At 44.9% G+C, this 19,175-nt stretch overlaps 1 protein-coding gene and 1 long non-coding RNA gene across 4 annotated transcripts in view; both read left to right on the forward strand.

Annotated features, from left to right (window-relative positions):
- The window catches only part of GALNT11 (polypeptide N-acetylgalactosaminyltransferase 11), a 49,256-nt gene extending 36,916 nt beyond the window's left edge, over positions 1-12,340 (forward strand). For all 3 annotated transcript variants that reach the window (XM_014944878.1, XM_014944880.1, XM_014944881.1), the window contains exons 10-12: positions 2,550-2,654; positions 10,752-10,889; positions 11,628-12,340. In XM_014944878.1, the coding sequence (XP_014800364.1) occupies positions 2,550-2,654; positions 10,752-10,889; positions 11,628-11,759 (375 nt within the window). In that variant the 3' untranslated portion in view covers positions 11,760-12,340. The remainder of the gene's footprint in view (positions 1-2,549; positions 2,655-10,751; positions 10,890-11,627) is intronic.
- A 3,955-nt stretch (positions 12,341-16,295) lies between these two features.
- On the forward strand, positions 16,296-17,999 carry LOC106889671. The gene is made up of 2 exons (XR_001412376.1): positions 16,296-16,432; positions 17,176-17,999. It is a non-coding gene; the product is annotated as an uncharacterized LOC106889671 (long non-coding RNA).
- Positions 18,000-19,175: the final 1,176 nt, after the last annotated feature.

Consider the following 19,175-nt stretch of genomic DNA (forward strand, 5'->3'; position numbering starts at 1 on the left):
CTGAGTTCATGCAGAACCTATTGACATCATTAGATTTTTGGTTTGGAAGCAGCTATCTGGGAATCCACAATTTGTGCAGTATTTTTATAACAGTACCCCAGCCAAGCTGTAAAGTTATTTATTAGGGCAAACATGCGTAGTTTCCCTGAATAAAACTGATACAACGGGCTGATTCCTCTAGTTGTTAAATGCTGTTATTCCCCTAGTCAGACCTTATTTTGTTTCCCATTAATTTTAATAGCTTTCTCCTTTCATTCAGCCAGAAATTTAACTAAAGAATTTCTTGTGTGGGGGAGGCTACTTGAGGGATCTGAATCCCTCAACAACCCTTAAGGGGAAATCTTCCTAGCAATAATTTCCCATGCTTTAATTTGGAGGAAACTTTGTGCACCCTTTAAGAAGGGGGAGACAAGACACAGGAAAATCCAGTTCCTTGGCTTGGTTCTCCAGGGTTCAAGAATTATACCCAGCGTTGTGTGAGAGAGTCAGCTTTGGCTCTGATGATTGTATAAACTATTTCCAGATGCCTACAAGGAACAGAACGATCAGCCAGTGTCACCACTGCGTGCCAGACTCTTTAGGATTCGGGATGAATCACTCCAAATCCCAGCTTATTGTCAGAAACTAATTGGGCCAGAGATAAGTGCTGGTTTGACAGCTGGGAAGAACTGTAATGATCACAAATTGTGACGTTTCTTAACAGTGTTATCAAATGCTGATCATCATGGCCAATAAAAACAAGGACAAAAATCATATAAAGCTCATGTAGCTGTATAGTTTGAAAGCCTTCTGTTGAGTGAGGAATGATGAAATGAGAGCTCTCCTAGAAGTCTCTGGGGTGTGAGGAAATGTTATTAGAAGGTTTTGTGTAATTTGTTTCAGATGTATGTAGGGAACAAGAGAAACATGGTGCATTTGAGGAGGCTGTTGATGTGCCCTGGGACAGCTATTTCTAGAAATGGTGTTTAGTGAAGAATATGATTTGGTATTTGCACTTTCTAATTTTTGTTATCATGTGATGGAACAGTTCTTTCTTTTTATTATTGGAAGTGTCTTTTCATTTCTAAGTATCTAGAATCAATACAAATGCCGAGACAGCTATTTATGTCTTCATCATAAAATGCAGCTAACCAATTAATCAGCTGGCCTTAAGTCCAGGACAGCAAACTTTTTTTTTTTTCCCCCTCTACATTCAGCTCCAGATTGCAAATAATTATTTTTAATGTGGATGCCAGATCTGGGGCCCTGCTATCTCCCACACATGCAGTCAAACTTGCTCCCGTGCACTTGATAGAGAGAGAGCAGGGCTCTTTGCTGTGGGGGAGGAAACAGCAGAGTTGTGGCCATTGCTAGAGTAATTACCTTCCCCTCTGTACCTGTGGCTGTGTGCAGTGCAGTTCTAGATGTGCAGGCAGTGATTGCTGCCAGAATAGCCTGATCCCCACCATATCAGGCTGAAAAGAAGTCTTCTGCTGGCCAGCCGTAAGTTCAGGGCAGACGTATAATTTAAAGGTGCTTTTGTCTCGCTAAGTAACTCTGTGGGGGTAAATCAAGATCTTGATGATTCTTGACTGTTGGAATAGGACAACCTAGTCTTCAGACCCTGTAGAAAACCTCTGCAGTGACTTTTAGGGTGGGCATCATTGCCCAAACCAGAAGAGATTGCTAACTGGCTGAGAACCTCCTGGTTTGCTTTGATGGTAGGTGCTTCTAGTTTTGCATCATAAGACAGGCTCCTGTCCTGAATCGAGTCCTCTGATACAACATTACTTCAAATCAGACAAGGTACTGCATTTGAACTGGAATGAGCATTTAAGTGTTTGTAAAACTCGCTGCTCTTACCTGATCTGTCATTAAAATAACATAGCTGGTAATGCTGGCTTTTCAGTTACCTAAACACCCTTGAAAATCAATTTGCAAACACCATAACTCTCTGAAGTTGTTTGTTTGCATTTAATTAATTCCTTCTCCTTTCTCAAAGAGGCGGTCCTGCTTCATCAAGAGAGGCTGTAGGAGGAGACTTATGTTTAAGCTAAACTGTAGTAAAATGTAGTTTATACAGTACAGTCAATATTCCTGAGCTAGTGAGTATCTGGGGCCTGAGACTTTCATGGAGAGTGAAGAAGGGAAAGAAACTTGACAGAATGTGGCCAGCATGTGCTGAGCCAGGGTGTGTGTACTGCATTTGTACCACAAAGAGGGAAATCTTGATGTAATTAGAAAGAAAAATGGAACTATTCAGTGCTGTTTTTTCTCCAAATTGTCTGAAAAACAAAATGGTATTTTAAAAGGTAAGAAAGGGTGGTTTTTGTATTACAAGGGGTCTTTTTTTTTTTTTTTTTTTTTTTTGTCCCAACTGAGTTTTTTTTTCACAGATAGAAGCTTTTGTCCCTGGGTTTCAGCATGTCTACATTTTAAGGGGTTTTTTTTTTTTTTTTTTTTTGGATGACCACACTGAGTTCTAGGGCTTCCAAAGCATTACCATGTGTTCCCTTCGGTATGTGTTGTTTGTTGTTTACTCTGTCCATCAAACTGTTTTCCTTTTGTAGTTGTATCACCTTCAAACCAACAAATGCCTGGTTGCCCAGGGCCACCCAAGTCAGAAAGGAGGCCTGGTAGTGGTTCGGGAATGTGACTACAATGATCCAAACCAGGTATGATATTCTTGATTATATTGAATAGTGATTCACACCTTACAAGTTGTTATGTTTTCCTGCTGGCGAAATGCCCTGGTGTAACATCTCATCAGCAAGCAGGCGGATTTGCAAGTGTTGTTCAAACGGCAAGGCTGGCTGAGGAGATTGTGGAGTTTACTGCTCTGTACCTGCTGATCCTGGGGGTTAGATATTATAATCTCCTATCTTTATGGCGTGAATCTCTGTGTCTGAAGACTATCCTTAAGTGGCTCCTGAGAGGTTCATAATCCACTGATTGACACTTCAGAATTTGTAGCAGCTCTTTCAGTCACTTCCTCATACTGGGATTTAAGGCAGCCTTTTCCTGGCCTGCTCTTCTTTGTGTACTGTACAATTAGTCTTCTGCTGCTGGATGGCTGTAGTTTAGGGTGAATGGATGATTTGTTGTTATCGTTAAATAAGGACTTTATTCTAAGGAATTTAGAAAATTGACTATAGGTGAATTGCTGATCTGGGGATTAATTGGGGATGGATGTGAAAATCCAATGTTTTTATATTACTACAGGAAGCCTTTGCTGTTTGACTTCTATCCTTTCAGGCAACAGAAATTCAGGACCTACATAAACAGTCTCCAGGGCAGAGACATCTTCACCCAATGCCATAAAGATTTTTACCTCCCTAAGAGCTACATTGAGAATGTTATGATTTAAGAGCCTGTGAGACCCAAGTCTAAAACCTAGATCTTGATTAAAGAGAAGAGTAATCAAAGACACAAAATAGATGGAGCAAGGGGTGTAATGCAGCGTAGCTTTACCAAAGGTGGACTGTGCTAGACTAACGCAGTACTTTATGAAATGGGCAGGAGTTTTCAGGATGTGGAAACTGCAGCAGTAGAAGCAGGGTGATTTGTGATAGTCCCAAAGAGAAAGTTGTGTGCTTTGTCAACTGATGGGACTTTCTGCCTCCTCTCGGTGGTCTCACCAGTTGAATGTGACAGAGGACAGTGTGAGGGGTGTTAGCCACTGTCTGGATAAGTATGGTTGGCTCTAGACACATGGTCTCAAGTTGCCACCTAGACAGGACCAAGCAATATACCCCTGTACTTTTGCTTCTGGATTACTGAGTCATCATTGTTATGACCAAATTGTAGGTCCCTGTGTTAAAGGTGGATGAATTTAAGCTGGAATGGGAATGCAGGTTTTCCTATGTGATCTCTTCCATTAGCTGTAAGAAAGTCAGCATGTCTTGTACGTGTAAAGAGTGTGTAAATGTAATCATAACTGATGGGTAGCAGTGATTATACTTCTACAGTGCCAAAGGGGTGACAGTGCTTTCTGAGCCATTCAGTCTGAGTGAGAAAGCAGCAATGATTCCAGGGGATTATGTCCACAGTAGGAACAGAGGATTCCTCACAGTTACCATTTCCCTTCCCGTTCCTGCAATATTTCTAGTAGTGAATTTGCACATGGCTGGAGGAGGAAGATCTGTTGTTTTTCTTTATCAAAACCTTGTTCTGATTTTCTTCCCGGAGACAGAAACTTCAGTTAGCCTTTCAGTGTTGAGAAAGTCAAATTAATGCTCACATCGTTGGTCTTTGGCTTCTTTTCTCATTAATCTAGTTTATTAGTGGTAAATTAAGCAATTGGTTCTCATAAAAAAACTGGCTGTGCTATCTTATTTTTTGGTGATTTTGTTCTCCAACCAAGCATGTTAACAAACACTATGGTTTTCTGCCATTAGACTTATTTTTTTTCTCCTAATAAATCCCAAGAGTGCATTCAGCCAGCTTGCTTTCACATCCCCTGGAACAGTCTTCCACTAGATATGTGAGAACAACGTAGGGAAAGATGACATTTATTTACAGCTTCTGCTTATAAAAATAGCAATAAACTTCCTGAGTATTGGAAGCTTTTAACTGTTTTTTCTGGTAGTATTCTGGTAGTATTCAATTCATTGGCATTTTCAGCTGATTTTGGCTCTAGAAGTTTCTGGTAGTATTCAATTCGTTGGCATTTTCAGCTGATTTTGGCTCTAGAACCATCTGGTTTATGCCTTTGGCCTAGTAAGAAAGGCTGGGTTGGGCCTGGTGAAAGGCAGGTGCCCTGGGTGCCCAGTGGCAGCATGTTAAGTGTGTCTTGATTAATTAATACTCACAGTACAGACAGTTATTCTGGAAGATAGCAACCTACACTTTGCAAGCAGTATTTTTGTGACTTTGTCTAGTGTTTTTCTGAGCCAAAGACAGTGTTTTTGTAGAATTTTTGGTTTTTCATGTGTCTAATTATATTTTGACCTCATGTAAGCTTTCAGCATCCTGTGGCAGCGAGTACCACAGCTTAACCCTGTTTTCTGTGGAAATAATTCGATACCACTTGGTGCTGATCTCATTTGATGCTAGCTAATTTTTCTCTGAGGAACAAGAAGTTGTTATTACTGTTTATTTCTTTCCAGGCTGCTTTTGCTCTGTGAATAGATAACAGACTCCCTTGAAAAATACATTCTACTGCTCAGTAAGTTGAAGGAGCAAGGTGCACTCTGCCTGGAAAAACAACACTGGCCGCCTTAAAACTCATTGATTGCAGTTCTTTTGGTTGGAAAATGATCTGTGTAATCTTTTGACTGGAAAATGGTCTTCTGTGTAATATAGACAATTCATGCATGTGAGAGCTGACCTTGTAAAGTAGGTGTGGGGGAAAGCAGGCTCACTGAAGTCATGAGATTGGCCTTAGAAGCAAGGCTGTTTTGCCTTTAGTTTATAGTTGCTTTGTTTTTTCTAGCCTTCATGGATGCTCCTTGATTTAAAATAAATAACACATGTTGTGAAACTTGCAGTTGTATCACCATTATGAGTAATAGTTTTAATTCAATTTGACTTAGATGATCATCATTAAGTGAAGTTAAAAATTACTCAAACACATAAAAGTATCCTATTTTCTAGGACTTGACATGATAGTGTCATCTTTTTGCTATAGAAAGAAAAAGCAATAAGGGAAATGGTTCTTACAGAGGTGATACAGCTAGAAAATATTCCAAACTGTGGGTCTTTAAGCTATAATGAAAACTAGGACATTTCATTAACTCGAACAGAAATACCCAGTATGGGATAATACTGAGTGTTGATCACAACTTTAGGAATAGATGATAAAACTTTTGTAGTTAGAAATAGCAGGAGTGGGAGAGGTGACAGGATCTAGTAGAATGAAGGTTGCAGGTCAGTGTGGAGAGGTCTGAAGGAACAAAAGAAGCAGAAAAATTGAATATTCATTTTGCACACAGAAAGCTAACATGGAATGAGAAATTTTATAGTTGAAGAGTGGTTGTGTGACAGAACTCCCAAGATTGCTGAAGTAAACACTTTCCTGAAATTCAGTGGTCTATGTGACCTCTTTCTGGAAACAAAACTGAGAACGTACAAGGTAGTGCACACCACAAAAACTTGGGTGTTAAAGGAGGATAGAAAATATTTAAGCACTTGGAAAGATCATGATGAAAGACTGGAGATGTCTCAAAAGTGGAAGTAAAAAAACTATGTGGTGTGGCTTCTACCCAAAACCATCATGGCAAGGTTAATTGGGTGGTGATTGGCGACAAGGATACTGAAGCAGGATTTGACCTAGGTACTGCTCTAAACGAGAAGGAGTAGAAGGAGTTACTGAGAAACTCGGAAGAGAAGCATCAAATAATGCTAAAAAGGAAGGGTTTGGACTGAAGTATAATGGCCAACAACAGGATTAACTAGTGGGAAAATTTGTGATCTGACAGCTGAAAGAAGATTGGGTTTGTCATGTGTCTAATGTGTGCTTGCCTTCTTCCTGACCTAAATGCTTAAAGCCAAGATCCTTTTCCAAAAAATCTCCTAAAGTCCACTGAATTATGTGGATTTTTTCTGTTTGTTTCCAAATACACTGGGTTGACTCCAAAGCTTTCCTTTCTGTGTTGTTACAACCTCTCCTCTGTGTGTTTGCCTTATTTCAATAATTTAACCTTTCTCTTACTTAGCAACTATTAAGCTTTAAAAAGCTGGGGATGGTGCTAAGATATCTAAGCATGTGCATCTGTTCTTTGGAACTTTAAAAGATAACCAATTTGAGCAGGGAATCTCAGAAAAATCTCTGTTAATGCTCTTGTAGTGCTTTATAAATGTAAGCATATGTATTTTACAAACTCTTAATGAGTCAGAGTCTAAAAGGATGTGTTCACATGTGCAGTTGTGTAAAATCTTTCTCCCTAAACCCTTGGATCATGTCTTGCTAGTTTGCTTTTCTGACACAAGGCATGTCTAGAGCGATTGTGAAGACCTGCAAGTTAAGTCTACGTGCTGCTTTTCCATAAATTATTGGAGAAACAATTCTTTGGTCCCTCAGCAAATTCTCGTGAAACATCAGCAACACACAGAGCTGTGAAACACAAAGCAGGTACCTGCTTTAGAACCACCTTTAGGAGGACGTTGAGTTTCTGGCATAGCAATAGCTTAAAGTAATGATTATAGACCAGCAAACTTTGCTGTTATTTGGCTCGGTGATGTCGTTGTTATCCACGATAACAGGAGCTGAAGTATATGCAAAGAGCTGTGATGATGCAAATTGCTAGGCACATCTCTTCCTCAGTGCTGAGGCAGCTTTTTTGTGCTCTTAAGCTGAATTTTTGTCTTCTAAAAACTGTCTGACTGAATAATACAATGGTGCCAATCTAAGCAACAGATTGTAACTGATGAAAGGACTGGAATGCTTCTCCTGTTGTCGTGGCTCACGGCAGGGATTTTCTTCCACACAAAGGGCTGTTTCTGTAGTAGTTACTGTCTTGTATTTACTGACATTTTTCAATGCATTCCTCTAGTGCTAATGCAATTTGCAGACCAAATAAGAGTGTATATCCACAAAGCGTTGCCAGTTGGCCCACCATGCCTCTTGCTACACTCCACTGCACTCTGAAAGCCAAAGGGTAGGCTCCTCCTTCCTGGCTTATTTAATATCATTTTGAAATATTTATTCCCTAGGAACAGGGAGCTTCCATTTTCTACCTACTACAGATTCTTGGGTTTATTGTTTTTCCCTGGGTCAGGCGATAGGGTTTGTTCTAATACAGTTGTCTGTATGGACACTGCACTCAATCTTCTACGGTCAACTCAGTGTTTCAAAAGGAAATAATAGTGTGCTCCATCCTCCTAGATGCTGAGGCACCATTTGAGCCCTTTCCTCACTTGAATTTCCCCCAAAGTAGTTCAGCTAGCTCTTATTTATTTACATGAACTAATCTTACTGTAAGAATAATTTAATGTTTCACACACACAAAAGTTCTGTAACACAACCCTGTGTCTCTTTATTATGATAAAAAATAATCCCGGATGGGGATCACTGGGATTTTGGGGTTTATGGGGGGAATGAAGAGCGTACCTCCTTTACCAACAGTGGCAACCTGAAACCAGTTAGGAAATCCAAATATTAGTAAAATGAGAGATCAGTCCTTAGTCATGGCTGGGGAACAGCATTTCAAGGTGCTGCTTCCCCTGGTGGTAGGAGTTGGCTCAATTCCATTTTCAGAGCCCAAAATCTGACTGTGAGACTCTTCTAGGTGTTAGAAAGTGAATGCAGGAAGAAAATATCCTGCACCTTCTCTGTTACCTTTTTTTTTTTTTTTAATTAAAATAAACCATTTTCAGAGCCCAAAATCTGACTGTGAGACTCTTCTAGGTGTTAGAAAGTGAATGCAGGAAGAAAATATCCTGCACCTTCTCTGTTACCTTTTTTTTTTTTTTTAAATAAAATAAATTTTTAAAATGGGTGGTTTTTGGTAGAAAATACATAGGAGGATAAAACAAGACATCCCTCAGAAGTGAGGTACAAATCACAGGCAGGCACTGGACTGATTATGGACTTGTGATATTGTGCTTGAGCCTGGACCCAAGTAAGTCCTGAACAAAAAGAAAGAGCAGTTTATTCTCCTCGTAGATCAGATACCGGTGGTGCTGGCTGCCAGGAGGTCTTTCCTTCCTATACTGGGCTCTTGCTCCTGACAGCCTGTGACAGGAAGAGCTAAACATCATCCTTCTGGTGTTCAGCAGCAGAGTAGTTAATAAATTTTGGAGTACGCAAAGGTTTAGGGTTATATAACCAAAACCCCATGGGGTGGCTTTGCTTTCCCTGTGCTTGAGTCTGTTAATCATCTGCAAGATCACGCTGATATTCTAACCTGAATTTGGAACCATAATGTGTCCCAAATTTGGGTCTTCCCCCCCCCACCTTTCCTTTGTTTGCTACACCAAACACATAATTAGTTTTAAGTGACTTTTGGACACTTTGTATAAACCTTTCTGGAGAAGTATCACACAAGATTTAACCACTGTTGAGTGTTCTTTGCCGTTACTCAGCTTTTGATTAAAGGTCTGCTCCCTGTGTCACTGCAGCCTTCCCTCTCGGTTCTTACCAGTTTCATCTGCTTGGATTTGACTCCATCATTATTCTTCTTTTAATAATAATAGTTTTCTGGCAAGTCCTGCTATTTCTCCATTCTCTCCTCCTCTTTAATCTCACCGTGCTTTTTTTCTCATGACAGTGTTTAAACAGAAAAGGGATGCCAGAAGGCACAGAACTCTTGAGGTTAGGGCACATTTTAATGCAGTACCTGCACTTCCTCAAAGGAGCCCTTCAGTGTCCTGGAACACGTGCTGTGATAATGAGCAAGCTGTACACTGTTCAGTCGTGCTGTCCAACTGAGGCAGTGTCCTGGATCACAGCTCCCTCCAGAAGGCTGCTTTTAGTTCAAAAAAAAATAATGGTAAAAATCAGAATTTGTTTCATTGGCCTGGCTTTTATGCCTGGAATGTGATATTCTATATTCTGAGTGTGAAACTCACGCAGACTTAGTGGAAAAAAAATAATAAATAAATCCCACAGTGGACACGGTTACTGCAGCACTGAGCTGTGTGTGAAATCAAAATAGGGCTGGAAGCAGAGTGCAGCAGGAGAACTTACCGTGCCTGTAGGTGCAGGTTCTGGTACAGTTATGAGGGGCAGCTGCAGATGTGGCCCAGTGCATTCTTGCTTTATGCAGGTGGTCCCAGAGAGGGGCTGAGTTCAGTTCCTACCACTGTGTGACCTGCTAAGATGGTGTGTAGGTTCTTGAGGTCCAGATCAACACATTTTCATGTTGGTTCAGCCGAAATGAAGTAGGTGTGAAACGTGGTCTCCTTGCAAGCCCAGCACAGGTAGCAAAAGCGGTTTGGCTGGGGAGCAGAGAAGGCCATAAACGGGTTAGTTATGGAGCGTAGTTTCAGCAGGGGAATGGTGAAGATTTTTTTCACTCCCTGGAGAGCAGTGTGGAAAGTTTTGATAGCACCTGGGTGCTAGTGGTCATCTACTTCAGTAAAGATCCCTGAGCACCAGGCCACCAGCTGCAAGGAATAGGACCTTGGGATCATTGTGGGGACTAATGTAGGCCACCTGGCATCAGAATTGGCACAGCTGATTTTGGGTTTTCATCATTCAGCATCTACAAGCTGACCCCAGAACACAATGTTAAATAAATGCTTATGTATTTATGGACAAATGCAGTAGCTTCAAACAAGATTGGAGATACCTTTTGGCCTTGCATGCCTGCCAAGCTACTTCCCCACAGCTCCTGGGCCACCTGCTGTCATTTAGTGTCCTCCAGTGGCCCATAAGCTGGCTCCCTATGTGGAGCTGAGACAATCCACCAGCCCCTTCGTGACTAAAGGACCGTCTTTGGATGAGATTTACTGCCTGGCATAATGACTTGGCTCAGAGAGCTGCTGGTCACCTCCTTGGAGATCTACCACTTGCCTGTTTTGTTATCTTGTCTAGCTGCCTGGGCAGGAGGAACATATGGGGGCTACTTAATTATAAAACAAGTGGGAGCAGAATCACAAGTGGTGCTTTTAGTGCCTGTGCCTGGGGCCACGCTGAGCAGTGTTGGGAAGGGAACAGAGGCTGCAGCTGCATTTTGGTTGCTGGAAAAAAAGGCAGCGAAGGGGCAATGGGTGTTGCAAGGTCCATGTCTGATGTCCAGATGCTAAAGGGCCTCCTCTGGAGCTGAACAAAAGATGCAAGGCACCTGCCCTGAAACACTGCGATCAATGTCTTTTGTTTTCTTTTTCAGGTCTGGGTTTACAATGAAGATCATGAGCTGATTTTAAATAATCTCCTTTGCTTGGACGTTTCGGAAACTCGCTCCTCCGACCCTCCTCGTCTCATGAAATGCCACGGGTCTGGTGGCTCGCAGCAGTGGACATTCGGGGTAAGCAGAGTGGCTGGTGTATAGCACATTGTTTGTAATTAATGTCTCAGTAAGTGACAATGGCAGGGTTGAGTTTAATTATGACTAAACTTCAGATGTACTGTCAGTTGCACTGGACCTGGGTCCAGGCCTCCTGAACAAAAGTTGCAGGGGCTTCTGTGGCCGCATTTCACATTTCAGCCTGAATAAGACTTTTGCTGAGCTCTGGGACACGCAGGCCTTTTCCTTTGCAACACAGGAAGGTTTCTGCAGCCCTGTGTAGCCTTTTTTGCTGCTTGTCACAGCCACCCGCAGCACTTAGAGCTCACAGGAACGTGCTGGAGAGAACAAAATCCACCCCATGGCTCTTTGTTGTGTTGTGTTTGTGGGGCTGGGAGACAGGAGCAGCCCATGGGGGAATTTCTGCTTCGTGCTTGAAGGTGCTCTGGAGCCTTCTGGGCTCCCCTTCTGCTGAGGGCTGGGAGTGGCTTTGCTCATCCCACCACCTTCAGTAAGAGACTATGGTATCATCCAAATTAGAGCTGGGTCCCTGTAAGGGTGTGAGAGCCTTTGTTTGAAGGCCTGGACGTGGTTATGGGATGTGCTGTGGTTTGAAGTGCCGCTGCTGTGGGCGTGTTGTGTGAGGGAGGCTGCTGAGAGGCTCGCCTGTCAGGAAGGAGCATCCCCTCCCCTCGAGCATGGGTTTGACAGGGCAGTAGAAGTTTTAATAAATAAATCCCATCTGTCTTTCTCCTCTAGAAAAACAACCGCCTCTACCAGGTCTCCGTGGGGCAGTGCATGAAGGTGGTAGACCCACTTAGCCACAAAGGGTACGTGACCATGGCCATCTGTGATGGGTCCCTTCCTCAGCAGTGGCACTTTGAGAGCTGAGCCAGCGAGGATGCGGCTGAGAAGCGTTAAGCCGACACCCGATTCCCCTTCAGCCATGATTTTTGGTCATTCTGGAGGGCTTTGTGAGGAGCCCAGAGCTGCTACCCCCAGCCCACCCATTGCACGGACCCTGTAGAAATACTCTGCCCTGAAGAGCTGTGTGCATGAGAAGGTCCAGGTGGCCACCACAGTGTCCCTGGTCGGGTGCTGCAGCAATAGCGGCAGCCCCACTGCAGAACAACATGTAGAAGTGCAATTTATCAGCGGTTCCTTGGATTCTCCTGGAGTATTGAACTGTTTTTAAGTAAGAGAAATTATTAGAGCAACGTAATTTAAATTGTGAGATTTTAGCTTTGTGATTCTTTTAAATGACAATGACAGAAAGGAGCCCTCTTCAAGTATTTCATGTGCAGTATCTCATTAATTTACGTTTTTAGTATGGTTTTACTGGCCAAATTCTTTTACTTTTTCTGGAAAATATTTTTATTCCCTTTTTTCTTCTGAAAATTGTCGTTTGTAATATTTAAATTTAGCTCTTTTAATTTACGGTTTTAGGCCATTTCACGTAGTTTAAATTCTTAGCTGTCATTTGTCACCTCATATTTAAAAGAAAGTAACTATTACAAAGTCTATTTTGATGACTCATGGCAGTAGCTGCATTTAAAATAAAGTATCATTTTTTTATGAACCTGCATGGCCTTACTCTGTGTAGCTGTTGGACCAGAAAGCACCAACCGAGAGACTGATGCAAATGATGTTCACGCAATTTGGGTCTTCCCTCTTTTTCACTCCCTTTTCTTCACAGCTGCCACTTTCCCCCTCTCTCACATCTTGGAAGGTTTGACAGAGAATTTATCTCTTTTTTTTGTTGTTGTTTTTCTCAAAAAAAAATCATTTATTTCACTGTTTACTTCTCTTTGACTTCCCACCTCAGCCCTGGATGCTTTGTCAGTGCCTGGAAGCTGCTGCAGAAGAGAAAAGCTGTTGTTATTTTCCAGGGTGGTTTGTCCCAGCCCCGTTGGCCGTGTTCCCCAGGGACCTGCCTTCCCTGGGAGGGGGGACAGCCTCCCCCTCTTCCTGGGGCAGCAGGAACATTTTCCAACTGCACGAACACTCCAGCACCCAGTTAGTGAATTTTGGGCAGCCTGAGGCAAATAATGATAATGTTGGAGTAATTACAGACCCAGGCCTTCCTGCAGAGAGGAGAGATGTGCTCATGACATTGCGTTTGGTCCCTCAGCCGTCTGCCAGGGCAGCCACCCCGGGGGGAGAAGTGCAAGAGGAGGAAAACAAGGAGGTAAGAGCAGTCCCTCACCAGGTAAGAGCGGTCCCTCACCAGGTAAGAGCAGTTCCTCACCAGGTAAGAGCAGTCCCTCACCGCTTTGAAGCTTCTGGCCTCCTCCAGCAGGGGTGGAAGCAGTGAGTCACCCACGGGGAGGAACCAGGTAAGGGGGGTTTCATTGTCCCTGGGGCAGTGGGAACGTTTTCCAACTGCACGAACACTCCGGCACCCAGTTAGTGAATTTTGGGCAGCATGAGGCAAATAATGATAATGTTGGAGTAATTACAGACCCAGGCCTTCCTGCAGAGAGGAGAGATGTGCTCATGACATTGCGTTTGTGTTGTTGTTTTTCTCAAAAAAAAATCATTTATTTCACTGTTTACTTCTCTTTGACTTCCCACCTCAGCCCTGGATGCTTTGTCAGTGCCTGGAAGCTGCTGCAGAAGAGAAAAGCTGTTGTTATTTTCCAGGGTGGTTTGTCCCAGCCCCGTTGGCCGTGTTCCCCAGGGACCTGCCTTCCCTGGGAGGGGGGACAGCCTCCCCCTCTCCCTGGGGCAGTGGGAACGTTTTCCAACTGCACGAACACTCCGGCACCCAGTTAGTGAATTTTGGGCAGCATGAGGCAAATAATGATAATGTTGGAGTAATTACAGACCCAGGCCTTCCTGCAGAGAGGAGAGATGTGCTCATGACATTGCGTTTGGTCCCTCAGCCGTCTGCCAGGGCAGCCACCCCGGGGGGAGAAGTGCAAGAGGAGGAAAACGAGCAGGTAAGAGCAGTCCCTAGGTCTGGGAGCCTGCACTAATCCACGAGAAGGTAGAACTGATGGAGCAGTGAGTTGCAGCTGGGTTGTTCCTTAATGTTAAAGAAGATAAATATTCTACCAGACTCTTATGTAAGTAATACATCATTTTGGCAAATCCGCCCTGCAGTAGCCTTGAGCTGCCTTTTTTGTCTGTAGCCTTTATGTTGTCTTTAAAAAAAATAATAATTAAAAAATCAAAGCCCAAACAAATCCTCAAACAGGCAAGGCAGAACCTTGCTTCCTTTACAGTCTGGGTCTGTTGCCACAGACAATTTTTGACCTTTTGCTCCTGGTTGAGGACATTTGGAGGCTGCCATCAAAAACCAGCTCAGTCCAGGTGGTCTGGGAGCTGCACTAATCCACAAGAAGGTAGAACTGATGGACCAGTGAGTTGCAGCTGGGTTGTTCCTTAATGTTAACGAAGATAAATATTCTACCAGACTCTTAGGTAAGTAAAACATCATTTTTTTTATATTTAAGAAATCTAAGTGTTTAAAGCCAGGCTGGATGGGGCTTTGAGCAACCTGCTCTAGTGGGAGATGTCTTCACCCAGGGCAGGGGGTTGGAGCTTGATGATCCTGAAGGTCCCTTCCAACTCTGACCATTGATTCTATGATTCTCTCTCTATAAATCAGGGATACCTGAGTTTGCAGCGCTGCCTGGGCTGGCGGCTGCAGCCGGCCTTTGTGGGGCTGGGCTGAGCCCTCCATACTCCCGTCCACTGCCAGGACCCGGGGACTGGTCCCAGTTTCCAGGAACAGATGGAGGTGATGCCATTTGGGTCGGTGTCAGTGGTGTCTGTGGTGGAGGACTGTTCTTGGCCGTGTCCGTTCAGCACTGCAGCCGCGCAGCCAGGTCAGTGCTCGGAATCTGAACACGTGAGGGGTATTAAGGCTTTTCTGTGACCACCTCCTGCACGGGCTGCCTGGGATTAGGTGGAAAGTCCTAGTTTTATTCCCATATTTGCGTGACCACTCACAGGTGACCCTTGGGAATTAGGCTGAACAGGAAGCATAGAAGGAAAAGCCTTATCCCAGGTTAGAAGCTACCACAGCACTCAGTTTGTCCTACTGAGAAATGTATGATGCTATTGTGCCCAGGACTGATTTTTTTAAGCCTCTGTGTTGAGTATCTCCTTCTTGATGCCTCATGGCGTTGGTTGGGACAGCCCCATGCCGAGATGGGCTTTGCTCCGTGGCTGGTTTCTCCTGTGGTTGCCCTGTGCTGACCCCTGTGCCTGGCCCTGGGCAGATGCTGCCCTGCTCCCAGCTGCCCAAGTGCTCAGTATAAATAACTGACACCCGAGACTGGCCTGGGCCTGGCCCCTTCCCCCTTCTCTGCCAGAAATCCTGGGGGACTTTTTTAGCCTTGACCCCAGCACGGAGGTTGTGCCAGGGCTCAGGTGTCACAGTGACACGGGTTAAACCCCCCAGCCCCTCATTCACCCCCTCCCTGACAGGATGGGGCATGTTTAGTTTGGAGAAGAGGAGGCTGAAGGGAGACCTCATTGCCCTCTACAATACCTGAGTGGGTAGTTGGTCTCTTCTCCCGAGGGAATGACAGGACCAGAGGAAATGGTGTGACGTTGTGGCAGGGAAGGTTTAGATTAGATATTAGGAAGAATTGCTTTACTGAGAGGGTGGTCAGGCACTGGAACAGCCTGCCCAGGGAGGTGGTGGAGTCACCATCCTTCAGTAAAGATCCCTGAGCACCAGGCCACCAGCTGCAAGGAATAGGACCTTGGGATCATTGTGGGGACTAATGTAGGCCACCTGGCATCAGAATTGGCACAGCTGATTTTGGGTTTTCATCATTCAGCATCTACAAGCTGACCCCAGAACACAATGTTAAATAAATGCTTATGTATTTATGGACAAATGCAGTAGCTTCAAACAAGATTGGAGATACCTTTTGGCCTTGCATGCCTGCCAAGCTACTTCCCCACAGCTCCTGGGCCACCTGCTGTCATTTAGTGTCCTCCAGTGGCCCATAAGCTGGCTCCCTATGTGGAGCTGAGACAATCCACCAGCCCCTTCGTGACTAAAGGACCGTCTTTGGATGAGATTTACTGCCTGGCATAATGACTTGGCTCAGAGAGCTGCTGGTCACCTCCTTGGAGATCTACCACTTGCCTGTTCTGTTATCTTGTCTAGCTGCCTGGGCAGGAGGAACATATGGGGGCTACTTAATTATAAAACAAGTGGGAGCAGAATCACAAGTGGTGCTTTTAGTGCCTGTGCCTGGGGCCACGCTGAGCAGTGTTGGGAAGGGAACAGAGGCTGCAGCTGCATTTTGGTTGCTGGAAAAAAAGGCAGCGAAGGGGCAATGGGTGTTGCAAGGTCCATGTCTGATGTCCAGATGCTAAAGGGCCTCCTCTGGAGCTGAACAAAAGATGCAAGGCACCTGCCCTGAAACACTGCGATCAATGTCTTTTGTTTTCTTTTTCAGGTCTGGGTTTACAATGAAGATCATGAGCTGATTTTAAATAATCTCCTTTGCTTGGACGTTTCGGAAACTCGCTCCTCCGACCCTCCTCGTCTCATGAAATGCCACGGGTCTGGTGGCTCGCAGCAGTGGACATTCGGGGTAAGCAGAGTGGCTGGTGTATAGCACATTGTTTGTAATTAATGTCTCAGTAAGTGACAATGGCAGGGTTGAGTTTAATTATGACTAAACTTCAGATGTACTGTCAGTTGCACTGGACCTGGGTCCAGGCCTCCTGAACAAAAGTTGCAGGGGCTTCTGTGGCCGCATTTCACATTTCAGCCTGAATAAGACTTTTGCTGAGCTCTGGGACACGCAGGCCTTTTCCTTTGCAACACAGGAAGGTTTCTGCAGCCCTGTGTAGCCTTTTTTGCTGCTTGTCACAGCCACCCGCAGCACTTAGAGCTCACAGGAACGTGCTGGAGAGAACAAAATCCACCCCATGGCTCTTTGTTGTGTTGTGTTTGTGGGGCTGGGAGACAGGAGCAGCCCATGGGGGAATTTCTGCTTCGTGCTTGAAGGTGCTCTGGAGCCTTCTGGGCTCCCCTTCTGCTGAGGGCTGGGAGTGGCTTTGCTCATCCCACCACCTTCAGTAAGAGACTATGGTATCATCCAAATTAGAGCTGGGTCCCTGTAAGGGTGTGAGAGCCTTTGTTTGAAGGCCTGGACGTGGTTATGGGATGTGCTGTGGTTTGAAGTGCCGCTGCTGTGGGCGTGTTGTGTGAGGGAGGCTGCTGAGAGGCTCGCCTGTCAGGAAGGAGCATTCCCTCCCCTTGAGCATGGGTTTGACAGGGCAGTAGAACTGAAGTTTTAATAAATAAATCCCATCTGTCTTTCTCCTCTAGAAAAACAACCGCCTCTACCAGGTCTCCGTGGGGCAGTGCATGAAGGTGGTAGACCCACTTAGCCACAAAGGGTACGTGACCATGGCCATCTGTGATGGGTCCCTTCCTCAGCAGTGGCACTTTGAGAGCTGAGCCAGCGAGGATACGGCTGAGAAGTGTGAAGCCGAGACCCGATTCCCCTTCAGCCATGATTTTTGGTCATTCTGGAGGGCTTTGTGAGGAGCCCAGAGCTGCTACCCCCAGCCCACCCATTGCACGGACCCTGTAGAAATACTCTGCCCTGAAGAGCTGTGTGCATGAGAAGGTCCAGGTGGCCACCACAGTGTCCCTGGTCGGGTGCTGCAGCAATAGCGGCAGCCCCACTGCAGAACAACATGTAGAAGTGCAATTTATCAGCGGTTCCTTGGATTCTCCTGGAGTATTGAACTGTTTTTAAGTAAGAGAAATTATTAGAGCAACGTAATTTAAATTGTGAGATTTTAGCTTTGTGATTCTTTTAAATGACAATGACAGAAAGGAGCCCTCTTCAAGTATTTCATGTGCAGTATCTCATTAATTTACGTTTTTAGTATGGTTTTACTGGCCAAATTCTTTTACTTTTTCTGGAAAATATTTTTATTCCCTTTTTTCTTCTGAAAATTGTCGTTTGTAATATTTAAATTTAGCTCTTTTAATTTACGGTTTTAGGCCATTTCACGTAGTTTAAATTCTTAGCTGTCATTCGTCACCTCATATTTAAAAGAAAGTAACTATTACAAAGTCTATTTTGATGACTCATGGCAGTAGCTGCATTTAAAATAAAGTATCATTTTTTTATGAACCTGCATGGCCTTACTCTGTGTAGCTGTTGGACCAGAAAGCACCAACCGAGAGACTGATGCAAATGATGTTCACGCAATTTGGGTCTTCCCTCTTTTTCACTCCCTTTTCTTCACAGCTGCCACTTTCCCCCTCTCTCACATCTTGGAAGGTTTGACAGAGAATTTATCTCTTTTTTTTGTTGTTGTTTTTCTCAAAAAAAAATCATTTATTTCACTGTTTACTTCTCTTTGACTTCCCACCTCAGCCCTGGATGCTTTGTCAGTGCCTGGAAGCTGCTGCAGAAGAGAAAAGCTGTTGTTATTTTCCAGGGTGGTTTGTCCCAGCCCCGTTGGCCGTGTTCCCCAGGGACCTGCCTTCCCTGGGAGGGGGGACAGCCTCCCCCTCTCCCTGGGGCAGTGGGAACGTTTTCCAACTGCACGAACACTCCGGCACCCAGTTAGTGAATTTTGGGCAGCATGAGGCAAATAATGATAATGTTGGAGTAATTACAGACCCAGGCCTTCCTGCAGAGAGGAGAGATGTGCTCATGACATTGCGTTTGGTCCCTCAGCCGTCTGCCAGGGCAGCCACCCCGGGGGGAGAAGTGCAAGAGGAGGAAAACGAGCAGGTAAGAGCAGTCCCTCACCAGGTAAGAGCAGTCCCTCACCAGGTAAGAGCAGTTCCTCACCAGGTAAGAGTGGTCCCTCACTGCTTTGAAGCTTCTGGCCTCCTCCAGCAGTGGTAGAAGCCGTGAGTCACCCGCAGGGAGGAACCAGGTAAGGGGGGTTTCATTGTAGCCACAACAATAGGCTGAAGTGGATGTTCCTCCAGATAAAGCATTACCTTGGGGATAATTAAGTTATGCACCAGCCAAGTTCCTTCCTACCAGAAAAAGTTCTAAAAAAACAACCACCCCAGCCCCTCCAGCAGCTGGGTGGCTGCTGCCTCTCCTTGCCCAACTACCCGCTGCCTCAGGGGGACACGGGGGTGGCCCCTAATCCAGTCCTCGTTGAGGGTGAAAGGATGGGCTGCAGCATCCTTTAATTGTTAATGGTTAATTGTCCAATTAACCCCGACTGCTCCCAGGAGGGAGTGTGCAGCAGCAGCAGTGGGTACTGGTGCAGCTGCTCCCAGCTGTGCCCAGGGCTCCCCAGTAGCCTTTGCAAGCTGGTCTGGCTGGCAAATCCGCCCTGCAGTAG

The sequence above is a fragment of the Calidris pugnax genome, unplaced genomic scaffold, assembly GCF_001431845.1.
Source record: "Calidris pugnax isolate Ruff unplaced genomic scaffold, ASM143184v1 scaffold54, whole genome shotgun sequence".
Taxonomy (NCBI): domain Eukaryota; kingdom Metazoa; phylum Chordata; class Aves; order Charadriiformes; family Scolopacidae; genus Calidris; species Calidris pugnax.